This window comes from Pristis pectinata, chromosome 2 (genome assembly GCF_009764475.1).
Source record: "Pristis pectinata isolate sPriPec2 chromosome 2, sPriPec2.1.pri, whole genome shotgun sequence".
Classification (NCBI taxonomy): domain Eukaryota; kingdom Metazoa; phylum Chordata; class Chondrichthyes; order Rhinopristiformes; family Pristidae; genus Pristis; species Pristis pectinata.
In genome coordinates this window covers 134,451,964-134,465,250 of record NC_067406.1, presented here as the reverse complement: position 1 = coordinate 134,465,250, position 13,287 = coordinate 134,451,964, and the positions used below count along the sequence as shown (strand labels likewise).

The 13,287-nt window shown below is 40.7% G+C and overlaps 1 protein-coding gene across 2 annotated transcripts in view; it reads right to left on the bottom strand.

Annotated features, from left to right (window-relative positions):
* Positions 1–11,555, bottom strand: part of lef1 (lymphoid enhancer-binding factor 1) — a 154,817-nt gene extending 143,262 nt beyond the window's left edge. For both annotated transcript variants that reach the window (XM_052009106.1, XM_052009098.1), the window contains exons 1-3: positions 11,040–11,555; positions 10,821–10,890; positions 10,560–10,687 (exon numbers count right to left, since the gene is read on the bottom strand). In XM_052009106.1, the coding sequence (XP_051865066.1) occupies positions 10,560–10,687; positions 10,821–10,890; positions 11,040–11,255 (414 nt within the window). In that variant the 5' untranslated portion in view covers positions 11,256–11,555. The remainder of the gene's footprint in view (positions 1–10,559; positions 10,688–10,820; positions 10,891–11,039) is intronic.
* Positions 11,556–13,287: the final 1,732 nt, after the last annotated feature.

Here is a 13,287-nt window from a genome sequence, read left to right as displayed (position 1 = left end):
ATACAGTATTCATTTATCACAGCAAGAAAATTCAAGCTTAGTTTTAGTCACCCGTCCTAAAACCTCATGGATGATAATCTTTTCTATCCTCCCGTGAAACAATTTGGAATATCTAACTACAGCAAAGATGTTACTTAAATACAAGTTGCTGCTGTTCAACTCGTACCTACTGCAAAGAAGAATCCAAGCCTAAGATTAGGTTGAACGATGACTGAATAATCTGCAAGGCTAAAAACAGAATTAAATGCTATCACTGACCTGACAGAGCTTGCCTTTATTCAACTGGAATAAATGTTTTCAGATAATGCAACATATAAATTTGGTCAATATTCAGCCAAGTTTGGAATCTGGAATTTAGTGGTGGAAGCAGATTCAATTGTAATTTTCAGTGGAAAGTCGGATCAGTAATTGAAGGGGAAAAGTTACAGGAATATGTGGAAAGGCAAGGATATGGGACAAACTGGATGGCTTTTCTTTCCTTTCTTATATGGGTTTGCACAGTTATCTGGAGTCACGGTGAAAGGAATCCCAGTCCAGTGCAAGTCCCGTTGGTTGATAAATCATCCTCCAGAATAAGTCCTTAGCAACAGTTTGGCCACAATTACCAATTCTGCTACCTTATTCTGGAGGATGATTTTGAATCTGCTTCCACCACCAAATTCCAGATTCCAAACTTGGCTGAATATTGACCAAATTTATATGTTGCATTATCTGAAAACATTTATTCCAGTTCTTGGAGCTACCTTGATGCCAAAATGAAGTCCACTTATTTCTCTATATCGTTTGTTCCTGACCACCTCATCAAATCAGCCATCAATCTGCCTCACCACATACATTGATGCAATAGAGCCTGAGCACAACTTCAGCTATTCATTTTGACAACCAATCTTGGGGTCAGGGCAACCAATCTCAGGACAGAGCTGCAGTAGTTGAAAGATTAGGCAGTCAATATCTATTGGATGTTGACATGCCTTAGAACATTACAGCTCCAATTTTCATTCCAATTGTCGAGTGGCTTCAATGCAACAGGACAGCTGCAGGTATCATCCTGAGATGCACCAAAGATGGGAGGCCGCTGGTTCATGCTTCACTCCAAATCTTGAGCCCTTAATCAAGTCTGACAATTGTTTGACACTGAAAAAGTGCTGTATTGGCAGAGGTGTCATGTTTTTTTCCAGATTTTATGCAAAGGCCTGTTGGTCTGTTCAGGTGGACTAGAAGATCCCAGGGCACCATTCGAAGAAATGCAAGCGAGTTTTTCTGATTGGCTAGCTTTCAACAAACATTACTATTAAATAAAGAGGAACTGCATCCAGTGGCTCCAATGTGCACAGACATAATGTGATTGGCAACAGAACCAAACGCAACAGTGCATGGTTAGAATTGGAATATACTGTCAAACAGCATGCCAGAAATAGATTCAATTAAAGCTTCATAAAGTAACAGGATAAATAATTGAGAGAAAAAAAATACAAGCTTATGGGGAAAGAACCAAGAAATTGGACTAAGTATTGTTCAGTGAAAGGTGGTACAAACTAGAGGAGCTAATTGCCTTGTGTCTATGCAGTGCTATTCTATGATCTAAATCATTGCCGCTTCTGGGGCCTTACTTTGCGCAAATTGCTTGCATTATAGAGCAATGCCTATTTTCCAGAATTACTTAATTAACAATGAACTAATTAAGGACAGCTCAAAGTTACGGAAGAGTGTTTATAAATCACACTTATCCCTATGTTTTGATGCAATATATTATCGCAACACAGAATACTATAAATACATAATCTATTTGCAATATTCAGTGAAATACTGTAGTTCATTTAGCCACACAGTGGTACAGAAGCTCAGTCAATCAGTAGAGACTGTTATTCTTGTCCATAACATATCCAATGGCAAAAAAAACCATAAATTTATTAATGGTAGTTTTAACAAAGCAAAACTCCCCAAGGTAAGCTGATTGTTGTCTGTAATACATATAGACAAATTCAGAGGAAATCATAAAGAAGAATGCAGAAGACATAAAATTGGCCACTTGGTTGATAGTTCAGAGAAAAGCTTCAAATAACGGAACCATATTGATGGACAAAACAATTGAGTAGAAAAATGAGACTGAATTCAATCTAGAAAAGTGAGAGATACTGCATTTAGTGAAGTACCACAAAAAATACACCATAAAGAGGAGGATACTGAGAAGTGTGAAGGAACATAGGGAGCTTGAAGAATGCCCACAGAAATAGTAGGACTGCTTAAAGAGGGTTAAAAAGGGAGATGGGATGCTTTCTTTTGTTGGATGAGGTACATAATATAAAAGCATGGAGATTATGCTGAAACTGTATTACACTCTAGTTGGACCACACAGTTTGAGCATGGCACACAGTTCTGGTCACCACATTACAGGAAAGATGTGATTGCACCGCAAATGACATTTATACAGATGTCCCCAAGGCTGGAAATTTTAGCTATGAGAAAATTTGGATAGGTTGGGATTGTTTTCTTTGAGAAGGTTAAAGGGAGATGTGTATAAAATGATGAGGGGCCTATACTGATGAAATACACAGGACCTAATTTCCTTAGCAGAGGGATCGAAAACAAGAGGCATAGATTAACTGTTAATTGGTCCAAGGATTAGAAGAGAGAAGAGGAAACATTTTTTTTCACTCAGAGGATGGTAAGGATCTGGGACTCACTGGATGAATGGGTCAGAAATCCTCGTCACACTTAAAAAGTACATGGGTGCATGCTCACAGTGCCAAAACCTGCAGGGGAACTGACCTGGTACAGAAAGGTGGGATTGAACTGGGCAACCTTTTTTCAACCAGACATGGAAATGACGGGCTTAATGGCCTCTTTCTGTTGTGAGTTTTCTATGATTCTTTGGTGCAAAGCACTTCATAGAAGCAATACCAGATAAAATTTGGTACCAACCCACCCACATAAGAAAATATTAGGACAGATGATCAAGACCTGATCAAAGAGGTAAGCTTTAAGAAGTACCTTAAAGTAAGAGGCAGAGTGACTTGAGGGATTCCAGAAATCTAGGCCTTGGCAGCTGAAGACACAGCCACCAATGGTAAAGGAATAACATTCAGGAAAGATAAAGGGAAAATGAGGCTCTCAGAGGGTTGCAGAGCTGGAGAAGAATATAGAAATTGGAAGGAGTGGGCTATGGAGAGATTTGAAAACAAGAATTCAAATTTTAAAACTGCGGCATCACTTACTTGGAACCTCAGCAAGTGCAGGAGTGATGCGTGAGAGGTTAAAACAAATGCAGAAGGATTCTGAATGATCTCAAGTTCAAGGAGGGTGGAGCAAGGCAGGTTGCTCGATAAGTCAAGTCAAAGGGATAACAAAAGCATGCATGAGGATTTCAGCGACTGATGAGTTAAAGTGGGCCAGAGTCAGGTGACACTGCATATAGATAATGAACAATTTAACAGGCAGTAGTATGTTGCAAAATATAAACATTTTGGAAGCTGACAAGAACCCTTGACTCACATTCCCGCAGTTAACACTTAAAAATACATTCCAACCCATGTGGAGTCCTACATCAGTTTCATGTTAAATGAAATGGAGCTAACAGTACAAATAAATTCCTCGGTAATAGACGTTTGCTGCTCAGAATGCCTTAAAACTGCTATGAAATTGTAAATGGAGCTCCATGCCATTTCTACTCCGGTATATTACACACACAGCAATCAGAATAAATTTTGTTGCTCATCAATAAGATTAAAAAGATTTAGACAGTAGATACTTTTATTTAATATTTACTTGTCGGTTGTAATGATCCGGGGAATACACAGTTCTCAGTAGGGACCAAGAATGTCAAACAGAAAAATAAGAGAGTTAATGCTTTTCATTATAATTCTACGGGATCCCTCTTCATTAGTGGTTACTCTGCAACATTTCCTTCTTTGAAGCTTTGGTCCGTCATTAGAGCAAGCCTTTGAAGCTCTGTCTGTCGTTAATTCTAACAGTGGGAAGCAAGGTCGCACCAATGGGGGTGTCAGGTCAGGGCCAATTCAACCAGCACCTCCACACAGGGCAAGTCAACACGAGAAGTTGACTATCTTATGTCACGTTTTTTCCAGTACCATGGTTTGGTCTTTTCTATTTTTGTTACAGTAATCTACTTTTTAAGATGCATATCTATAACCCCCATGTTTTTGGGTGATCATGATATATTGTTCAGCCCATTTTGGACAATGATGCATTGCCAAACAGCAAGAAAAAAATAAATATAAAATAAACCCACTGTTTTCACTATCGAGAGGTAATACAACAAAATTTATCATTTAAAAAAAGTAGAAAATAGCATTGGTTACATGGGTTACAACTAAGGTGCGATTTACATCCTTAACACACAAAAATGCATTGAATACTTTATGAATAATAGTGCTTAAGGGATTAAATACAGACGCCTAGAAATCATCCGGTAGTATGTGAATTATGAATAAGGAATCAAAATTATTTTGCCCCTCTTTTATCAGAGGCACTAGCTTGCTGGATAATAAATGGATTAATAACTCCAAAGAAATGCAACACTAAACATATTGGGATACTTGTACACTGCTAATCCACAGGGTGAGTTCTGAATTATTTTGTAAATATATTTTGAAAAATAAAGTACGCACTACATCAATCTGAGTTGAGGTTACTTAATCCAGAATTATCAACAACTTTATTTTTCCACCAACTACATCCACAATGTCTGAACAACATAAATAAAACACAATGTAAATATTGCACCCTATTTCATTTAAAGCATTCTGGATTCCCTGTAAACAGCAAATTTCCTAATAAAAAGCAGGAGAATAATCCTTTGCATCTTTTCACTGAATTTAAAAACATAAATACTGTTTCTAGGAATAGATCTTTTCGTCAGTTCACTGATTTACGTTTACAGAAGATGCTTTGAAGGACCAAGAAAGATAGATTGCATTTATATAGCACCTTTTGTGCCACTTTCAGGACCTCTGAAAGCACTTCACAGCCAATGAAGTGTTTTGGAAGTGTAGTCACACTTGTAATGTAGGAACTCAGCAAGTGATTTGTCCAGTGCAAGCTCCCACAAAGGGTAATGTAATGACAACCAAATGATCTGTTTAGAAATGTTGGTTTGCATAATAAATATTTGCCAGGAGTCCATGTCTGGGGATGTTTACGGGGGGGATTGTTTACAGTCACTTGAGAGGCAGTCGGGCCTCCATGTACATATTTTCCTAAACAAAACCACTCCAACAGTGCAGTGCTCCCTCAACATAAGCCTAAGTGTCATCTAGGTTCTTGATCAGGACTCTGAATGCATTTAACTCAAAGGCAGGTTTACATTGTTTATCTGCCACATAAGGTCAAACACATAATAGATAGTAATTTTTCTGTGCAACTGTGAGGTGGAATAGAAAGGTAAAAGACTGACCCACCCTGCCCCACCCCCACCCACACCCCATCTCATCAGTGAAAATCTGAAGTACAAAGGTAGGGGAAAAGAGACGGCGAAACATAATGGAGAGGTACCTTTGAGTGATAAAGTACTACATTTCCCATTAGTTACACACATACAGAATTAGGAACAAGAGTGGGCAACTCGACCCCTTGAACCTTCTCTGCCATTCAATAAAATCATGGCTAATCTGACTGTAACTTCAACTCTCTATTCCTAGCTACCCTTGATAATCTTTCACCTCTTTGTTTCCTAAAAACTGAATCAAATTACGCCGTCTGCACAGTCTATGGAAAATTGAATTGTTGACAATGTTCTAACCTTTCCAGTTATATTATTATCCAGGATCTTAGTCAATGGAATTTCTTTTATAGGAATTTTGAGGAGTGACTGACATTTTGGAGCATGCACTTTGTTAACTGCCAAAACTGATAATATTATATTTGATATTTTGCAATGATACTTGACCACAGGAGGCATTTTTTCCGGCAAGTTTCAGATTGTCAAGTGTGCTTTTCAATGAAGGCAGGTCACTGGATGTTGAACTATAGCAGGGACCCTGGGCAAACAACACCCCCCTTATCCAGGGTTCCTGTTCCCAGTCCTCACACCCATCACGCGACATAGCTGACCAACTGATATATCCGTCAGAAACTAAGGAAGGTGGAGTGTGTATCTTTTATTCTGTTCCGGTGATCTAGACCAACAATGCAAAGTCTTTTCTGACAAATTAAGAAAATGATAGCTTACCAAAACAACAAGTAGTAGTACTAAATTTATTTTCAACATTTGACCGTAGAGGCAAGACTCTTACATGCATACCAAAGCCAGGTTCTATTGCACCCTCACCAACAGCCATCTCTCATGTTAGCCTTACCTGAACCAGACCGCATTATCCATACACTTGTACAGATAATGAGCAAATGTCTAAACCCTACTTTATCTGACCATCTCTTTTGACACCTGTGATCTGCCAATGAGTGGAGATTTGAGACTCCTAATAATAGAACTTGTAGCATGGCAAATCTAACCCAATAATGGCAATATCAATTACCAAAGAAATTAGACAGTTGCTTTGTACAATGAAAAAGGAATATAATTTTAATCAGCCATTTAGAGAATTGAATAAGCATCATACAGCTGTGATTGATATAGAGAGGCTCTAACTGGCAAAGAATTTACTCAATCTGCATCTTAAAAAGGTAAGCCACTGACAATTAACAACAACCAACATTTTAAGATGGTGCTTTTAACATTGTAGGGTATCCCTTGGCATGAGACAGGAGCATAATCTGACAAGAACTGACACCAAACCATAAGAGGAAACATCAGGGCAGGTGACCAAACACTGGAACAACGACTTGGATGCAAAAGGTAACGAGGCGATGGGAAGCGGGAGAGGTCTTGAGGCCTAAACAGCTGGAGACAGAGCAGAAAGAAGCACAAGAGGCCAACACTAGATGAAGACAGAGATCTGAGCAGAAGAACTGGAAAAGGTTGGAGATGGGAATGGTTGGGAAAAGGGCAAGGAGGGATTTGAATCCAAAGAACAAGAACTTCACTGACAATACCTAATGTAGATCAGCAAGCAGGGGAATGATGGAAGAACAGGACCTGGTGCAAGTTAGAAGGCATCTTCAACATGTGGACACAGTAATCAGAAGCCTCTGGTGAAAGTAACCATCTGCAGATTTTTGTTCCACTCAATATTGCAAAGCAGATTTGATACAACACATGGGACCACTGAATGCTCCCTTGTTCCCAAGATTTGCTGAACAAACTAAACAAAATTGTGACATGTTTTTACCTTGGAGCATAAGTGCTACTGCAGACCGCACTGAATAGATATAGTAAGGTCTCTGGGCATACAAAATATGAGCAACATTTATTTTTGAATGCATCTGCTGCTCACTATTTAGCACCCACACAGATTTATTTTTAAACAAAATATATCCATTTCAATTTCCTTTTTAACAAGACCGTTCACAAGAACAGTGCAGTGTTCACCACATATTGTAAGGGTCATGGAAATCTTTGCTTCTCACATTGATTAACCAAAACAGTGTACATCTACTCCAATTATAAGGAGCAAGCAGAACCAATTGTTTTCTCCAATAGTAATAAACCACTTGAGCACAATAATCAAACAATGATTTTATATTTTCTCTGAACAAGGCGATCGTGAATTCTAATCCATAGAAACTGTCACCTTCAAAAAAACCAGTTTAGCGATACCCTTCAATAAAGATCTCTGATTTACAGCTAATTTATATTATAGTGGCAAATCTACATTGCCACTGCTCTGTGCAGTGACGGTGTAAACCTTACTATTGTAGGTTGAACAAGCACCTTGCTGCGTATCTTGCTGAGCATTTACAGTATTCTCCATTTATACTTCAGATTAACAGCTTCCACAGTATTTTTAACAGCACTTTGTATTAGATAGTGCCTGCTATAAAGCAAAAACTAAATGTGCAAAGTAAGACTGATCAGCTTTTTGGTCTTCTCTCCCTCTCTTCCCTCGTTCCTTCAACCTCAATGCAATTCATCCTGTGCATCAAGATTGTAATTTGAAACCGTCCAAGATATGCCTAGCTTCAAAGGAACAGTAGCATGTAAACACCAAGACAGAATGAATTCTATCGTGTTAACAGAGTGTTATACCCAGTTCTGTCAGAAATGAACTGCAGAACCATTCACGTTACAAGTGTATAATACCCACAATCGCTTCACTCCTGACCCTGTTGTACACATGTTCTCACAACTGCAGAACACACACCAAAATAAACTTCTTCTTGGAAAAGTGGCCTGGATTAACAGGCAGATTGGAATCTCTACCTTGACTACACGATTAATTAGTAAAAAAAATCAATAAGTGTGAAAGGGATGTCCTGTAATTACAATGGGAGATAACATTTAACTTGGTGAACAAACCTGGGCAGTTTTGGTTTGACACTAGGTTTAAAAGGCCTTGGAGAAAAGAGAAACCAGAACCAAACACTGCAAAGGAGCTCACAACTCCAGCACCTCACCCCTCCCCCATGCTCATTGTGACTACAGAATGCTGCGGTACTGCGTTTGCCTAAAGCCACACTTTACAACTTTGGGCTGCGGGGATTGTTGATGTCACTTCGGGTCCACCTGGAGAACTACTCAAACACCCAGCAGTTACACTGTGAACGGGTGCAGATGTGACAGAAATAGGCCAAATGCATGAATCACATTGTTGTAAAAGTGCCATGTGACATCATCGGGGAGACATGTCCACACTAATCATGGTAATCAATGTAATTTACACTCAAATACCTTTGTATAATGTAGAGTGTTTGCAGCAGAGAAACAGGCCATTCAGCCCAGCAGTTCCATGCCTGAATTTATACTGCAAATGGGCCTCCACCCACTTTACCAAATCAGCATAATCTTTCCATTCCGTCCCCTCTCATACATTATGTAGCTTCCTGATAATTCTTTGCTATTTCCTTCAATTATGCCATGTGGAAACAAATTCTACACTTGAACCACTCTGAAGAGAAATTTCTCCTGAATTCCTTATTATAGTCGGTAACCAGTTTATATTAATGGTCATCATGTTTATCTTCCTGTAAAGATAGAAATATCTTTTTTTGCACCTATTCTGTCAAAGTCCCGCATGATTTTAAAGACCATCACTAGGTCATCTGTTGGTCTTATCTCTTCCAGAGGAAAAAGTCCTTCAAAAGTATTCCAAACAAGAACAAAAAATCTGAGAGATTGTATATCATTACCCCAAACATGCAGTTGCCCCATAGTTTAGTGTATTTATTGTGGGAATTTGACCAACATGGGAGACGCCAACTAACAATCACTCTGTTAGTAGTGTGTCCACAAACTAATGCTAAACCATCAACCAGTGCAGGTATATAAATCAGTCTAGGCAGAGCCAGGTTATCCTTTCCTAAGTGGACAGTCTCTATAGGAAGCTATCAAGCTTGCAAGTGGGCAGATCAATGGGTGTGAATTAATGTCCGGGGATAGCTAAACCTATAAAACGTCAAGACCTCAAATTCTTACTGTTCACACACCCAGGATAGAAAGCAGTGAAACCCACAGACCCACACATGTGCTTCAAACACACTGCTTCATAATGGCCTGAAAACACTGTACTTCTTCAAGGCTTGACATGTGGCATCTGAAGCAAGATTTTAAGCAGCCTTTTCTCTGGATGTTTTAATCTTGTAAGGGATTGGCTCACGGAGAGGCCTTGTGGTATTTCGGTAAGTTTTCATTTCTGGTAATCAACTTCTATGGTGGATTCAAGTGACCACATCTACAGTTATGCAGCGTTAATACTGAAGTCAAAACATTCTATCATTACGGCTTCTGCTACTGGAGCCATCTATTTCATTCCACCATGAAATTTTAAATTCACAGCCTTCACACAATCCCAGCTCCACTTTTTTTTTCAGAATGGGATCTATTCGGCCACCAAAAAAATTCCCTGCAATCTGACAAGCGGAATGCAGAGTCGCACTGACAAATACCAGAACCATCCTCCTTAAATCAAGACTGTTCCCCACCCTCCCAACCCCCGAGGGATTGTGGAAGAGACCAGGACTGCAAACAACTGTCCCCTTGCTCTACCTTTCTTAAAGATGTCTTTTATCCCCAGCATTAAACAGCTGAATGCATCTCTTCCTTTGGCCTGTTTTAAAGTTAGCGGCTAAAACTGCGTTAATTTGAAGTCGCTCTGTGTGGTGTGCAGAGCGAGAGGCGACGCGACAACAATCTCCTATCTACCCTGCAGAAACAATCCGAAATTTGAAACAAAAAAGTCAGAGGAAAAATCATGTGCGGGATTTCTACTAAAGGGATTAAAATTAACGGATTGATAGGACAATACTTTGACGCACGCTAACACACACACACACACACACACACAGACCGATTTTAAGTACAACTTGTGTGCGGCTACAGGGTCCTATCAATAACCTAAGGACACCCCCTCTAACCCGGACAGGTGAGTTGTCCGGAACTCCACCTGCAGCGGACGGTGTTGCCGCTCCAAGCTCAGGTAAGAGTGAAGGACAGGAGGTTTCTGCTGTTAACGACAGATAATCACCCACCGTGCGGCCGCTTGACTCACCGTTCTGGCGCCCGGAGGGGAGAGAGAGCCGTTGTTCAGATAAGGCTCATTGCTGAGATTGGGGATCATGATGTAGTTGGGTTGGTAGCCGCAGAAGGCCGGTCCCATCGTTCCATCCTGCCGCTTCCCTGTTTAAAAAAGTTTATTGCAAATATTATAGAGGCCCAGCAAGAGACAGGGAGACTGCATGACGATTTGCAACTCTTTAGTCATCAAAACGCACACTTGATTCAGAATGTAAATACAACACAGGGTCCTTACCCTCCTCGGTGCCCGGACGGCGGACTTTATCTCGAAAGGAATCCTCGTTAATCTGCAACCGTCTGGCCACCTAGAGAGTCGGTAACATGTTTTGTTTTGGGTAGAGAGAAAAGCAGAGGTTACTGAGCGGTTGGTGAAAGTGTGTAGCGAGAGGGGACAGGGAGTGGAAAGAGTGTGGAGGTTGTGTCCGCGCTCTCAGCTTCATGCTTTCTATTTTACCTCGGGCTCCCGCGAGTTGCTACCGCCGCTGTCTCCGCTGCCTGGGTTGGTCTCCGATTCATTGACCAGCGATGACTTGAGGTCCGCCAGATCCCGCTCCTCGCTGCCACTGATCTCTGCCAGGATTTTCTCCTCCTGCTCTCCCTCGTCTTTAAACGAAATCATCTCGTCGTTCGCACCCAACTCTGGGTCGCCACCGCTGTTTAACTGCGGCATCCCTCCCTTCTACTGTGGAGGGGAAGTTTATATCTAATAATGTAACAATATTAATTGATGGGTAGGGTAGGAAATCTTGGGAGAGAGAAAAATCTGACTTTTATTTTTAAAAAGCCAGTCTTTTGTATGTATATTTCTAAAACCCTGCAATAAAAATTGTGAAATAATCGCACAAGTTCCAGCAAGAAGATACAATACTGTTTTCTTGTCTCTCTCTCTCTCTCTCTCTCTCTCTGGTTAAATGCAAACTCTATCTTTGCTCGCTCTTTCTCTCTCTCTCTGTCTTGGGAGTGAAGCTAGTTAAAGCAAGCCCAGAAGACTAGTTGGTTGGTTGTATTAGGAGACGTCGGAGATTCTTGCAGCGAAAAAAAACCGAGGCGAGGAGGAGGGAGAGCGGAGATCAAAGCTGCGCCGCTGGCCTGATTGACAGCTCTGATTGACGGGAGAGATTTACAATTGTCCTCCCGGAACTCTAATGAGATTCAGAGCAGACTCTGCAGGCGGAGACCTGAGAGATTTTGCAAATTTACCAGCACACACAGAGAATTTTTCAATCAAACCACCAAATAAACAGCCCTATTTTGAACCCCACTTCCAGCTTTTTTTTTGGACAATTAAACCTTCTGTGCTCAATGCAACCTCTTACAACCCAATCAAAATGTAACGTGGGGAAGCATTTATTTGGGGGGGGGGGGAGGTTGGAAACATTTCCCCATCATTCAAAAAAGTACAAGGATTTTTTTTGTTGATATTTAATCAGTGAGAGTCTGCCTAAAAGAACTCTCATTTTTCAAGCTCATTCACACGCACAAATCCAAGGGGCAGCGTTAAGCATCTCCCAGCCAGGTCAATTTGAAACATTAGATCAAAGGATTTTGCATCACTGCAGGTATAGCAACGGGTTTTGGACAGCATTGTGCTCTTTACAAGGTGCGCGACCCCCTTTCTATTAAAACACAGGAAAATGATGTTATGTTGAAACCAGGCGGGGAATAAAAACGAAGGAAATTCAAACAGTCCCGACCACAATAGTGCAGCCACTTTCTCTGTTTGTTATTTAAGGTGTGTTTTTTTTGAAAACCCAAGCAAAGTCCTTAACCCCGTGTAAATAAATACGTGTTTAAAAATGTAGAAGTTCTGTTTGAGACAAAGGAACATCAGCGGCGAACAGGGATGTAAACATTCACAGGACATCCCAGACATGTCACGTTTAATAATGCAGGGGAAATGCTATCTTTTTTAAAAGCGCTTTTGTGCACTTGAACCAGTGTCCAACTTCCTCCCCAAACAATCTTCCGCTATATTTCACATAACATTCAAACTTGCATGGAAATGTCACCCAACTTTATATAATAAGCTCTATGGAATTTGCATGTGTATTCAGAAGATGGATTTAAAAAGAAAGGCTGTGGGAAATGAGCGTAGACGCCTGCGAAGGGCCGAGTGGCTTTTATCTGTGCAGTAAGATTGAATTCTTCTTATCCATGAGAACTGATTATGTAGCGGAAACGAGATTTTTTACAAACATCTTAGATGCAAAATCATTGCCGCTCTCTCGCAGTGTGTCCAGCGAGGTTCTATTTGAAGGTGTTGCCATTTTTCCAAAGTACTTTGGTGCTATTAAAAGTCGGGGTAGAAGGGAGGAGGAGGTGTATGATTTTATGCCAAGATCATTAACTCAGGAAGTTCCAACTCCAGCGTAGCGCTGCGAGGAGAAGACCTGTTGCGCCGACGGGAGTGGGACAGAAGCAGAGAACAGCGTTCTTGCGATGGAGGCAGTCGGGCTCCTCTGATCTGACCGACAAGACATTGACTCAACGCTAAAGCAGCGAGGCGCGCAGCATCACCACTGGCAAGAGCATAACGATGGAGCACGTTGTGCTGACCTAAAAGAGAGCATATCAAAGCGGCGCAACTATGTGCTGGTTTAATCTAAAACTGGAGGAAAATTAAATGTTATATTGCCAGTAAATACTAAGCACACTCTTTAAACTACTGTCCAGGTATGAAAACAAAACGGGGGTGTAGGTCA